Raw genomic sequence first — 13,835 nt, 5'->3', positions numbered from 1 at the left:
ACTACCCTACAAGTAGCACAAGCAGCAAACAAGTGAAGACGGGAAAGGAAAGTGGAAACCAAGAGATATCGGCGGCCTCCCTCGAGGAGGACCGCCGGATGCAATGAATGTCCTCGCTTGGAACTGCCGGGGGGTAGGGAACCGCCGAACAGTTTGAGAGGTGTTTGCCCTTGTCAAAGCCAATGACCCCAAGCTAGTCTTCTTAAGCGAGACTAGACAAGATGTGGTTAAAGTGGAGAAGCTTAAGTGGATGTTAGGTTTAAAAGGATTTCGTGGTGTTAGTAGTAATGGTAAAAGTGGAGGTTTGGCTCTTTTCTGGGATGAGTCACTATCCGTGACAGTACTTGATGCATGTTGTCGTTATATTCATGTTCGTATTGGTGATGTTGGAGGAGGAACCTCATGGAGAGGGACTTTTGTCTATGGCGAGCCAAGAGTTGAGAACAGGCAAGTCATGTGGGATCATCTAGCACGTCTCAGAGCAGTTTTGCAGGAACCTTGGTTTGTCTATGGAGATTATAACGAAGCTCTATGGCAACATGAGCATCTCTCGAGGTCTCCGCGATTGGAGACGCAAATGTCAGCCTTTATGGACTACCTGCTACTTTGTGAGCTCGTGGACTTGGGATTTGCAGGTATTCCATATATGTATAATAACGGGCAGGATGGGTGATCGCAATATGCAAGTCAGGCTAGATCGTGCTTGTGCGGATGAAGCTTGGAAGGACCTGTTTCCAGCGACGAGGGTGGTGCACCTTGCATCACCCTGTTCAGATCATTGTCCCCTACTAATCCAATTGGGGGATGTTCAAGCCTTTCGAAAGAAAGGAAATGCACCGCGGTATGAAATCATGTGGGAGCGGCATCGAGGTCTTCCAGACGTGGTAGCTACTTCATGGGTAAAGCATAAGCCGAGTGGATGGCTCGGTTCAGTGGCAATGTCATTGAAACATGTTATGAAGGATTTGAAAGAATGGAGCAGAAACAACTTTGGCAATGTCTTGAAAGAAATAGAAGAGCTAAGGAATCAACTAGTTGCATTACAATTAGCTGGGGCTGATCATTCCCATATCTGATATAAGATGAATCAGCTAGATGAACTCCTATATAGTGAAGAAATGATGTGGCTGTAGCGGTCACGTATTACGTGGCTAAAGGAAGGTGAACGTAACACGAAATACCTGCACCGTAGAGCAATCTGGAGGGCGAGGAGGAATCATATTCAGTGCCTAAAAAAGATGGATTGCTCTTGGTGCTCTATACCATTAGAGATGGACAGGATGGCGCGGTCATACTTCAAGGAAGTATACACCAAAGACCATACTATCGATCCATTTGCCGTCTTGGATAGTATCCAACAGAGAGTTACATCATAGATGAATGATGTCTCGGTTTGCCTTTTTCTGACAAAGAGATTACTGATGCGCTCTTCCAAATAGGGCCTTTAAAGGCTCCAGGGGTGGATGGATTCTCGGCGCGGTTTTATCAGCGAAACTGGGATGTTCTTAAGGCAGATATTATTACGGCAGTTCAAGAGTTCTTTATCACAGGTATAAAGCCAGATGGTGTAAATGATACGGCGGTTGTATTAATACAAACTCCACATCCTCATGAACTAAAGGATTTTTGCCCTATTAGTCTTTGCAATGTGATATATAAAATTGTGTCTAAATGCATGGTGAACAAGTTGCGACCTTTCTTAGCAGAGCTTATTTCGGAAAATCAAAGTGCGTTTATTCTTGGCAGGCTTATTACGGATAACTCGATCATCGCTTTCGAATGTATCCATCATATACAGTCTGTTAAGGAAAATTCACCGGCTCTTTGTGCTTACAAGCTTGACCTTTCAAAGGCATATGACCGAGTAGATTGGGACTTTCTCTTGAGAGAGCCCTTCTCAAATGGGGCTTCTGCCAGTTTGGGATCTCTCGTGTTATGGCGTGTGTATCTTCTGTTAAATATTCAGTGAAGTTCAATGGCAAGCTACTGGATTCTTTTACCCTGTCCCGGGGTCTCCGGCAAGGTGATCCATTGTCCCCCTTTCTATTCCTATTTGTTGCTGATGCTCTATCAAGGTTGATCAATAAATCTATGGCAGAGGATGGGTTGAAAGGGGTGAAAATTTGTAGAGGTGCTCCGAAAATATCTCACCTTTATTCGCGGATGATTCACTCTTGTTTTTTCAAGCTTCTGAACAGCAGGCAAATTTGGTTAAGGGTTTGTTGAACACTTATGCGGCGGCTACTGGCCAACTAATAAATCCATCAAAGTGATCCATCCTTTTTTCAGATCACTGCACGCCCACATTTGCTAATAATGTAAAGGCTGTACTGGAGATTACACAGGAGGTCTTTGAGCCTAAGTATCTAGGCCTTCCTGTGCCATAGGGAAGAATGCATAAGGGCAGTTTTGAAACTTTCCAGGAGAGATTAAGGAAGAGATTAATCGACTGGAGTGAGCAATATATGTCATCAGGTAACAAGGAGATTTTAATTAAATCACTTGCTTAGGCTATACCGGCTTATGTCATGAGTGTTTTCAAGCTCCCGGCATCGATTTGCGATGAGTTAACCTGCATGATGAGACAGTACTAGTGGGGAGTTGAAAAGGGGAAGCGTAAAATGGCATGGCTGAGTTGGGACAAAATGCGTGTACCCAAATCTATGGGAGGCATGGGCTTTAGAGATATGCGGGCTTTTAACCAAGCCCTACTCGCAAAACAAGCGTGGCGCCTTCTGGATACGCCAGGCAGTTTATGTGCTAGGCTTCTAAAGGCGAAATATTTCCCGGCTGGTAATTTACTGGACTCGGTGTTCTCTAACAATGGTTCTGCAGTGTGGAAAGGGATTGTATACGGTCTTGATCTTCTGAAGAAGGGGGTTATTTGGCGAGGGGGGGTGGGGGGCTCACACGTACTTGGCGAGACCCTTGGATTCCAAGAGCAACCTCGTTCCGCCCTATTACTCCTAAGCGCACATCCGGCTGAACCGTGTGTCAGAGTTCTTGGATGAGAATGGTGCATGGCGGATGGATCGGTTAAGAGAGAATTTTTGGCCTATGGACATCGATTATATTGTGTAAATAAGGACGTCCCCAAGGCAGCGTTGTGATTTCGTATCGTGGTTCCCAGAGAAGAATGGCCAATTCTCGGTCAGGAGTGCTTACAAACTTGCCACATATGATCATAACATAGCGTTTGCGGGGGGAGCTTCATGCTCAGCACCAAGTGGAGTGAGATCAATTTGGAATGCTGTGTGGAAATCGTCAGTACCTCAGAAGACGAAAATCACGGCTTGAAAGGTAGTTGCAGGCGCCTTGCCAACGGCGCAATGTAAAAAGTTCAGACACTTATCCACGCGCTCGACCTATCCTTTATGTGGCGTGGAAGAGGAGGGCTCCTTTCACGCGCTAGTTACATGCACTAATGCGCGTATGATTTGGTTGAATATGAGGACTAGATGGCCTCTCCCTTCGGATGAGGTTCTAATTGACAATGGCAAGGAATGGTTACTGCATTTGCTGATAAACTGTACCGATGAGGTCTGGGACATGGTGATCATGGTAGTTTGGCGAATTTGGCACCTACGGACAGATCAATCACATGGCAAGGAAATCCCACCAACGGATGTCACGATGGAGTTCCTCGACAGCTATTACAAGTCCATCAAACTAGCAGGGCATTTTAGTACGAAGGAAATAATCAAGGGCAAGATGCAAACTTCTGCCGATTGCTTAGGTTATATGCACAAAGTGAAACCCTTGACCATGCCATGGCCTGCGCCCCAGCCGGGCTACGTTGCCCTTTCCGTCGATGGGTCCTTCCTGGACTCCGATGGGTCAGCTGCTGCTGGCATGATGCTTCGAGACGATAAAGGCAAGATTCTTTTTTCAGCGTACCGTTATATCTTTCATTGCAATGATCCGTTGGAAGCGGAAATTGAATGCCCTCATGCAGGGCATGGCTTTGGCTATACAACATACTTCGCTTCCGGTGGTCATTCAGTCAGATTCCACTGAAGCACTCTCAATCCTGTCTAACAATGGCCTGGTGAAGTCAGCTTATGGCCAGTTGGTTCTTGAGATTAAAGAGTTGATGAGTAGTAGGGAGTTTTTACCCCAGAAAATCCATCGTAGTCAGAATTGTGTCACTGATCGTTTGGCCACTTACAACCGCTCCGAGAGAACCACAGTTGTGTGGTTACAGTCGGCTCCATCTTGTATTGAGGATTTGTGGCCTCTTGATTGTAACACTATAATTTTGCAATAAAAACTCCCTTTACCCCGGAAAAGAAAACAAAGCGATGGCATTTTTGAGCATTTGAAATTTCTAGTGGCAGAATTGAGTAGTGAGACACAACCGGTGGCATAAATGATAAAATTCCAAAAAAAAATATGGATCAGAAAGAGTAATAGATTTGTATTTTGTTTTTCAAATTAGAAGGATCGCATGCTTCTGTAGGGGATGACAGAGCTAGCTCCATTGTTAAATCAGCTCTTGGGAAAAGGCTTCATAGGTCAGTTCATGAGAATAAGAACTCAGAACAAAATGTAACCCGAAAAAAGAAGTGTACTGGAGACGAGTTTCATAGGATAGGGCAAGAAATAGGGTTGAATGGTGGAAAGGCAGCAACCGATCCCGGGGCTATCGGTCAACTAACGAGCGCGACTGACGACGCCCGTCAGGACCAATGAGTATCCTTAGCTGGAACTGTCGGGGCCTTGGGCAGCCCCGGACAGTTCAAGAGTTGGTATGCCTAGTTCATACCTACCGCCCGAAGATCGTCTTCTTGTCTGAAACAAGGCAATGCGAAGAGAAAGTGAGAAGAATAAGATGGAGAATAGGCATGAGACACTGTTGTACTCATGATGGTAAGGGCAAAGGTGGAGGCATTGCTTTGTACTGGGATGATCAAATTAAAATAAAAGTATTGTCGTATGGTCCTCGGTACTTTGATGTGCTTGTGTGTGATGAGCCCCATGGCCCGATGTGGCGGGGAACCTTTGTTTATGGTGAACCCAGAACTCAAGATAGGCATTTTATGTGGACTTTGCTGAAAAGAATCAGACCAAATGCGAACGAACCTTGGATGATGATCGGTGATTTTAATGAGACGATGTGGCAATCTGAACATTTGTCATGTACTATAAGATCTGAAGCACAAATGGCAAGATTTTGGAATATGTTATCGTACTGTAATTTACATGATTTGGGGTTCAGGGGCAGGCCATGGACCTATGATAACAAACAAGGTGGTGATAGAAATGTCAAGGCAAGGATCGATAGAGGAGTGGCTTCCCCATGTTGGATGGATCTGTTCAAGGATGCAACTGTGACACACATTGCTTCAAGTCGGTCTGACCACTTCCCCCTATTGCTTTGTTTTTCTATCCAACCCTTTAGCAAAAGGGGGTCAAGGCCTTTTCGCTATGAACATATGTGGGAAAGAGATGCAACTTTAGCTGGGGAAGTGAAAGAGGCTTGGCATAAGGAGAAACAGCGGGAACCAGGTTTAACTGATGTGGCTAGTAAATTAAATTCTGTCAGTAAGAGGTTGCAGGTGTGGAGTAGGAAAAGGTTTGGGTCTGTTCCTCGCAAGGTCAAACAACTTCGTACGAAACTTGACAGGCTATGGAGTATGGCACCTTCTCTTGACCGTGATAAGAAGATCCAGCTCACCTCAAAAGAACTGGACGAGTTTCTCCTTAGGGAGGAAATGTTGTGGAGACAACGATCGCGTGTCACACAACTTCGAGAAGGGGAACAAAATACAAAATATTTCCAGCAAAAAGCGACTTGGAGACAGAAAAAGAACAAGATTAGCAAGCTCAAAGATCCTGCTGGTAATTGGATCCATGATCCGGGTAAGTTAAGCACCATGGTAAGAGAGTTTTTTATGAAGCTTTATGAGGCTGACACAACTCTGGAACCCAATAACCCGCTGGAGCTGTTTGTTGCTAAAGTTACCCCGGAGATAAATGATCAGATTTGTAAGGCTTTTACAGATGAAGAAATAAGTGATGCTCTTTTTCAAATTGGTCCTTTGAAGGCCCCTGGCATTGATGGGTTCCCTGCCCGCTTCTTTCAAAGGAATTGGGTTGAGCTCCGAACGGATGTGATTAGCGCGGTGAAGAAATTCTTTGATGATGGAATCATGCCAGGAGGAATTAACGACACGATGATTGTCCTTATTCCTAAAGGTAATGCTCCCGAATACTTGAAAGATTTTCGGCCAATAAGCCTGTGCAACGTCATCTATAAAGTGATCTCTAAATGCCTTGTCAACCGCCTTCGACCTTTCTTGGATGAGTTGGTGTCAGAAACACAGAGTGCTTTCATTCCTGGGAGACTCATCACGGACAACGCGTATATCGCCTTGAGTGTTTTTATAAAATCCAACACAGCAAGAACGCTACCAATAACCATTGTGCCTACAAACTTGATCTGTCCAAAGCGTATGATCGTGTGGATTGGAGTTTCCTAGAAGGAGTTCTTAGCAGATTCGGGTTTTGTCAGAAATGGATAAATTGGGTGATGACCTGTGTTCGGTCTGTGAGATATGCAGTGAAGCTAAATAGAGAAATCTTGGATTTCTTCGAACCTTCGAGGGGTCTCCGTCAAGGTGACCCTTTAAGTCCGTATTTGTTCTTGTTTGTGGCTGAAGGTCTATCACGTGCCCTTGAGGCTGAATGTGCTGCTGGTAAGATCACCCCTTTGAAAGTGGCGAGAGGGAGCCCAGGTATCTCCATCTTCTATTCGCAGATGATAGCCTTCTCTTCTTTAAAGCTGATAGTGATGAATCAAGGAGTATCAAGAATGCCCTGAACAAATTTCAGCACGGGATGGGCCAACTGTTAAGCCCAAGTAAATGTTCCATGTTGTTTAGCAGAGCTTGCCCTTCGCAAGTCTAGAATGAGATTAAGCATGTTCTGGATATTAGCTCAGTCACTTTTGAGGAGAGGTATTTGGGTTTGCCCACACTCGAGGGGCGCATGAAGAGGTCCCAGTTTCAACCTATCTTTGAGCGCTTCACTAAAAGGCTCACTAATTGGGTTGAAAGATTTATGTCCCATGGTTCTAAAGATATTTTGATCAAATCGGTGATTCAAGCATTACCGACTTATACCATGAGTATGTTCAAGATGAGTGTGGATTTTTGTGAGCAATACGAGAAAATGGTGTGTGATTTTTGGTGGGGTGACGAGCAAAATCAAAGAAGAGTTCACTGGATGTCATGGGAGAAAATGACACAACCAAAATGTCATGGAGGCTTGGGATTTCGAGACATGCAGGTTTTCAACCAGGCCCTGCTGGCTAAGCAAGCCTGGCGCTTAATTCAGAGACCAGAGAGTTTGTGTGCTCGGATTCCGAAGTCAAAATATTATCCGAATGGCAATTTGCTGGACACGGTCTTCGCGTCCGATGCGTCTCCTGTGTGGAGAGGGATTGAATTTGGCCTATAACTCCTGAAGAAAGGTGTTGTTTGGAGAGTTGGAAATGGGAATAGTATCCAAATCCTTAAGGATAATTGGATCCCAAGGCAATCAGGACTCAAGGTTCTATCTCTTAAGACCTGGAGCCGAATCAGATGGGTTAATCAGCTCATGTTGCCGCAAGCAAGGGAATGGAATGTCCCCCTTATCGAAAAGCTATTCCATAATTTTGACGCCGAGGAAATATGCAAAATAAAGATTCCTCTCAATGAGACTGAAGACCATCTAGCTTGGAACTATGAGAAAAATGGCATCTTCACGGTAAGAAGTGCTTATAGATTGGGTATGAACTTGAAGCAACAGGAAGAAATAGTTGGTTCGTCTCGTAGCATCAACACTGGAAGGGAAAATCTATGGAATTTGGTCTGGAAAGCACATGTCCCTCACAAAGTTCGTATTGTTGCCTGGAGAATTGCCACAGATTCACTTCCCACAAAGGAAAACAAAAGGAGGAGGACCCTGGAAATTGATGGAATATGTAATATATGTGGTATAGAGAAAGAGGATGCTCACCATGTTGTTGTGAGCTGCACCAAGGCTAGACCTCTTAGAGAAAAGATAAGAGAACATTGGGCATTACCAAAAGAACCAGTACTTGCCGAACCTAACCCGGATTGGCTGTTAAATGCTTTAAGCCAATGCTCTGGACACATGCATGAAAAACTGCTACTGGTTCTTTGGCGGTCATGGCATCTCAGGAAGGATATTGTACATAATAAAGGGGAAGCAAAGATCTCAGACTCGGTCCTTTTCCTAAAGAATTATTGGGAAACATTGAACTCTGAAGCCACCGCTGAAAGTGATATCAAAGGAAAAAAAACATTGCATGTTACCGAGATGCAGTCGTCACCAAAAAGAATTATACAGCCAAAATGCCACTGGTCTAGGCCCCAAGGAGCTTGTATTAAACTGAACATCGATGCTTCTTTTGTTTTAGTGGGCTCGGCTTGGGCTGGGGCGGTCACTCGTGATAGCACGGGATCAGTTGTATTTTCTGTAGGCTGTCATGTTCAGGCATGCGACGATGCAGAGGAAGCAGAGGCAAGCGCCCTTGTGATTGGACTCAAGTGTTTGAGAAATGTTCACAGGGGACAGGTATACGTTGAGTCTGACCGTGCTGCTGTTGTGAATGCTATGAACACTGAAGGAAGGAACAAGGCCAAGTGGTGGGCTAAGTACGAAGAGGCTAAAAGCATGATGCGTGACTTCAGTATATCTGAGGTGAGGAAAATCAAAAGAGAGTGCAATGTGGCTGCACATGAGCTGGCTGCTCATGCTAGAATTCATGGGGATTTTTTTCTGCCAAAGAATGTGCCACCAGATATACTTCATGTAATTGAGAATGATTGTACTCGTATTATGAATGAATGAGCTCTCTTTTTGCCCTAAAAAAAATAGAAGGATCGCACAAAAAAAAAGGTGAACTTTTCAACTTCCCCAGACCCCCGATCGACGACTCTGGCCGTAACCGGGCCATTTTTCTTCTTTCGATCCGTACCCTAACGCAAGTTCAAGCTTATCCGCCCACATAAATCGGACGGTCCAAATCGGAACCCGAGCACATCAGCCCAAACCCTAGTCGCCGACGCTGTAGCCTTCCTGGCCTGCGTCCGCGGTCCACCCCCTAATTCCATCCATGGATAAAAATACTGAAAACGAGCCGCGCGTCCCGAAAACTGCCCAAAAAATAGCCGGTCCACGCGGACGAGCCCCCACCATGGCCCGCCGGCAGCCTCACGCCCGTGCCAGCTCGGCAGCCCATCGCCGTGGGCCGCGAGCCCATAAATCCCCGTCCATCCCCCGCTTTTCCGTTTCCCCCAGACCCGACGAAATTTTCCGCCTCGCCCCGCTGGTCCGTGCTCGGTCCCTCCTCCCCCGTGGCCGCCCGCCCGCCCCCAGAAGAAAAAGGCGGATCTAGGGTTTGCTCGGCCTTCGTTCTTCTTGGGCCGAGCCCCAATCCTGCACCGCCCGCCTCGAGTTGGATCTCCGCCGGCCCCCCTCCGCCTCCGTAAGCCCCCCAAACTCTAAACAGCCTCCTCCTCCTCCCTCCTCCTCCGCGCCTCTCCAGGCCTCCTCCCCATCCATCCATGCCCGCGCCGCTCGTGGCCTCGCGGATTGGATTCGATTGCATGTCTAGATCTGGCCCCGTTTGCTTTTCTGGCCGCGCGCTAGGCCGTGTGGATCTGCTGTGGAGCAGTACGCGCTTCGTTCGAGAATTGGCTGCGTGTGTTCCTGTGGAGGTTTATCTAGATTCATATGGTTTCCGCGGGTGCTGAAATGGTCGCATGCGGGCTATGTCGTCCTTTTGTTTTTCTTTAATTCGTTTCGTGCGCTGCTAATGGCGGGGGGTCTCGCCGGTCCAAATTGTGAGCAAACGGCGGGGAGTTTCGCGAGTCCAAATTATGAGTAGTACCTCTGTTGTTTTGTCTGGGAGGATGATTCATTCTTTTTGCCGTAGGAAGCAGCTGCTACTGAGTCATACCTTGGTGGATGACTTGTGTTTTGCATAGGGGTTGGTTTAGTCATGTGAGATGTGGCGAGTTTAGGCCTTGTTTGGCTGCAAACATGATGACTATCGCAGCCATTTGCAACAGATGATAATGTTCAGTTGTTCACATCAGGGGTAGAGGAGCATGTGAAGGGACCACAGTCACTAATTAACATGTTTATAGCAGTAAATATATTCTGTAATTTTATCGACCCCTAGAAGTCGTAATTCTGCGGAATGCGGTGGCACTTATCCCTGGAGATGTGATGGTTCTGTGAACACAACATTCTTGATTATCATTTGCATAGCCAATGTTTGATGATTTGGTTGTTTACACGAGCCTACCTAGGTACCATCCATTAGGTTGCTATATATCAGCCCTTATTGCTCAACAGTTTTGGCTATGGCTATGGCCTTTTTAGCTTGTTCCCAGGAACAACATGTATTCACATTTGTATATAAGAAGCTACTTAGGGTGGTGTTTATTTTTTACAACGTATGTGCTGGTGTCTCTGAATTTCCCAATCAGGGCCTTGTCCTATAACTTTAATCTTGTTTTCTGTTATGATTGTTTAGCGAATTGAATGGCCTACTTTCATGATTTTCCTGGCTTTCTACAGCTCCACTCTTCTATTGATTTCTTTCATCATGATATATTTGATACTCCCTCCGTTCCAAAATATTGCGAGCATCTATCTCGATGTGGACAATATACTTCAATTATTTACTGTTGGACACTTTACTTTTCAAGAGATCACAGTTCCTTGGGCAAATTTACCATCTTCCAGACAATTTGCTCTACTTGAAATCTACATATAAATTTGCAGTAATGATTTTTAGATCTCTTCTGGATAATGTACATAATCAAAGTGAAATTATGCAAGATTTTTCAGCCTTATTCCAGCTTTCCAATTGTTCTGATTTAACTACATTAGATCTGACATGATTTTATTTGATCAATTGTTCCAAATTGACAGGCTTTTGGGTTCCATCAGATAATCTTTCATAGGATGGGCGAACCAAATGGCAATGAAAATGCCATGGTGCATGAAAGTGAAATGGTTGTTGGTGATGAGATGATCCATGGCAATGAAATGGTTCACAGTGGCGAGATGATCCATGAGCATGATATGGTTCAAGGGAATGAGATGGTTCATGGTGACGACATGGTGGATGGGAGTGGGATGGTCCATGATGATGAGATGATCCATGGTAATGAGATGATTCAAGTTAGTGACATGATCCATGGTCATGAAATGGTTCAAGTGAATGACATGGTCAATGGTGATGAGATGGCCCATGGTCACGAATTGGTCAGTGCTGAGGTGACCCCACCAACCATATCAAGACGCCGGAGAAAGAAGTCATTAGTATGGGAGCACTTTACCATTGAACCTGTTCCTGGGGAGAGGGGATGCCAACGTGCATGCTGCAACCTATGTAAGGCAACCTTTGCATACAGTTCTGGCACAAAGATAGCAGGTACTAGCCATCTCAAGAGGCACATCACGCTTGGCTCTTGCCCTATGATAAAAAGCCAAGAGAGGAAGCTGGCAATGAGTTCAATTGGAGGAGTGACTGACAACGATGGTGAGGGTACCGTAGAACGTCCTTCTAAGAGGCGTTACAGATATACTGGCTTTGCAAATGCTACATTTGATCAAGACCGTAGCAGCTCACATCTGGCGAAGCTTATCATTTTGCATGACTACCCACTTCATGTTGTTCAACAGCCAGCCTTCACTGCTTTTACTGAGAGCCTGCAGCCTCGTTTCAGGGTTGCGGATGTTGAAACAATGGAGGCAGAGGTGTATGGTGTTTACCAGAAAGAGAAAAACAACCTAATGCAAGCATTGAACACTATGCCTGGAAGGATTAGCCTCACCATAGGATTGTGGACAACTAGTCAGACTCTTGGCTATGTTTCTATAGCTGGGCAGTTCATTGACACGGATTGGAAAGTGCATCGAAGAATGCTTAACTTCATGATGGTGTCTTCTCCTCATTCGGAGAATGCACTTGGTGAAGCTATTAGCTCAAGCCTTACCGACTGGAACATGAAGGACAAGCTATTCACCGTCACATTGGATAATGATTGCTCATCACATGATATCTACAGTGCAAATCTGAGAGATCATCTCTCCAATAAGAACAACCTGATGCTTAAGGGCCAGCTGTTTGTTGTGAGGTGCTATGCCAATATCCTCAATGCAGTTGCACATGATGTCATTGCTTCAATCCATGGTGTGATCTACAGTATCCGTGAAAGTATAAAGTTCATAAAAGCTTCTTCTGCCCGTGAGCAGAAGTTTGCTGAGATTGCTCTGCAGCTGGAGATTCCCAGCACTAAGACCCTGTGCCTTGATGTTACAATACAGTGGAATACCACTTACCTTATGCTGCTTGCTGCCTTGGATTATAGGCAGGCATTCACCACATTGGAGACATGTGATGATAACTACAATGAGTCACCTTCTGCAGAAGACTGGAAGAAGTTGGAAGCTGCCTGCAACTATTTGAAATTTCTGTATGATTCTGCACATAGCATCATGGCTGCGGCAAATCCAACTTCTAACTTATTTTTCCATGAGGCGTGGAAACTTCAGCTGGAACTGTCAAATGCCATAACCCATGAAGATCCAGTTTTCAGTAGCATCGCCAAAGAAATGCATGAGAGGTTTGACAAGTACTGGAAGGATTGCAACCTTGTTCTAGCCATTGGTGTTGTCATGGACCCTCGTTTCAAGATGAAACTTGTAGAATTCAGTTATTCTAAAATCTATGGTGTGGAGGCAGCAAAGTATGTTAAGGTGGTGGATGATGCTCTTCATGACCTTTACAAGGATTATGTTGCACAGCCCCTGCCCCTGACGCCAGCCTATGGCGCACCAGGGGAAGTTAATAAAAATGGGCCTGCCAATGCGAATAACAACGCAGTAACTCCACCTTCTACTGGGGATGGACTCCTTGACTTTGACATGTATCTTTCAGAGATAGCAATAAGCCAGCCCTCCAAGTCTGAGCTGGAGCAGTACCTGGAAGAAGCCCTGACGCCTCGCATCCAAGACTTTGAAATCGTGGACTGGTGGAAGCTCAACACCCTGAAGTTTCCAACACTGGCGAAGATGGCCCGTGATATCTTGGCCATCCCCATGTCCATGGTGAGCAGCGGCTGCTCCATATTTGCAGCGGCAACGACAGGAAGCCGGATGCTTGATGACTATAGAAGCTCACTGCGCCCTGAAATCGTGGAGGCACTTTTCTGCTCCAAAGACTGGCTTCAGTATGCTCCGCCGCCTCCTCCAGAAGCGCAGGGTTCTGTAGCGGTGAAGATGGAGTGATTGGTCCCTTAGTCCTTAGTTGGTAGCCTTCACAAGAAGGCTGCTTGGTTGGTGTTGAGCTTAGTTTGTGCCTAGCGCTCTCGATCATAGAATGTTACTGATGATGTTCGAGCTATCCATTAGATGTAATGAGTACTCTTGATTATTCTTGTCGAATTCAGATTCTGAGCCCGTGACATACTTGCAGGGTGGTGAGGTTGTCGCCAGTGATGCACTGTTTGCATGTTGTTCCGCCCGTGTGATCGTGGCCTGTTGGCTGGCTCGTTGTCATCGTCTGCTGTTGGCTTGATTGTGTGCGTTTCCTTCTGTCCTGATTGTGCATCCAACCTCAGCAGGCTGGTTTCAATGCTATTTGCATGTTCGTCTCTTGCAGAATATGTACTGTGTGGAACTAGTGTTCGTTTCAGATCTCTTTTGGTAATTTCACGGTCTCATTTTGTTCTTCAGATCCCTTTAATTCACGCATGGGCGGGGCTCTTGGCGTGGTTCTGAACTCTGAAGAAAGCTTATGCCAT

At 45.7% G+C, this 13,835-nt stretch overlaps 1 protein-coding gene across 1 annotated transcript; it reads left to right on the top strand.

Moving 5' to 3' along the window:
* Positions 1–9,326: 9,326 nt before the first annotated feature.
* LOC123091004 (zinc finger BED domain-containing protein RICESLEEPER 2) lies at positions 9,327–13,543 on the top strand. Its single transcript, XM_044512393.1, has 2 exons — positions 9,327–9,500; positions 10,958–13,543. The coding sequence occupies exon 2, from the start codon at positions 10,990–10,992 to the stop codon at positions 13,318–13,320; it is 2,331 nt and encodes a 776-aa protein (XP_044368328.1). The 5' UTR covers positions 9,327–9,500; positions 10,958–10,989; the 3' UTR covers positions 13,321–13,543.
* Positions 13,544–13,835: the final 292 nt, after the last annotated feature.

The sequence above is a fragment of the Triticum aestivum genome, chromosome 4B, assembly GCF_018294505.1.
Source record: "Triticum aestivum cultivar Chinese Spring chromosome 4B, IWGSC CS RefSeq v2.1, whole genome shotgun sequence".
Classification (NCBI taxonomy): domain Eukaryota; kingdom Viridiplantae; phylum Streptophyta; class Magnoliopsida; order Poales; family Poaceae; genus Triticum; species Triticum aestivum.
This window is presented reverse-complemented; position numbering and strand designations above follow the sequence as displayed.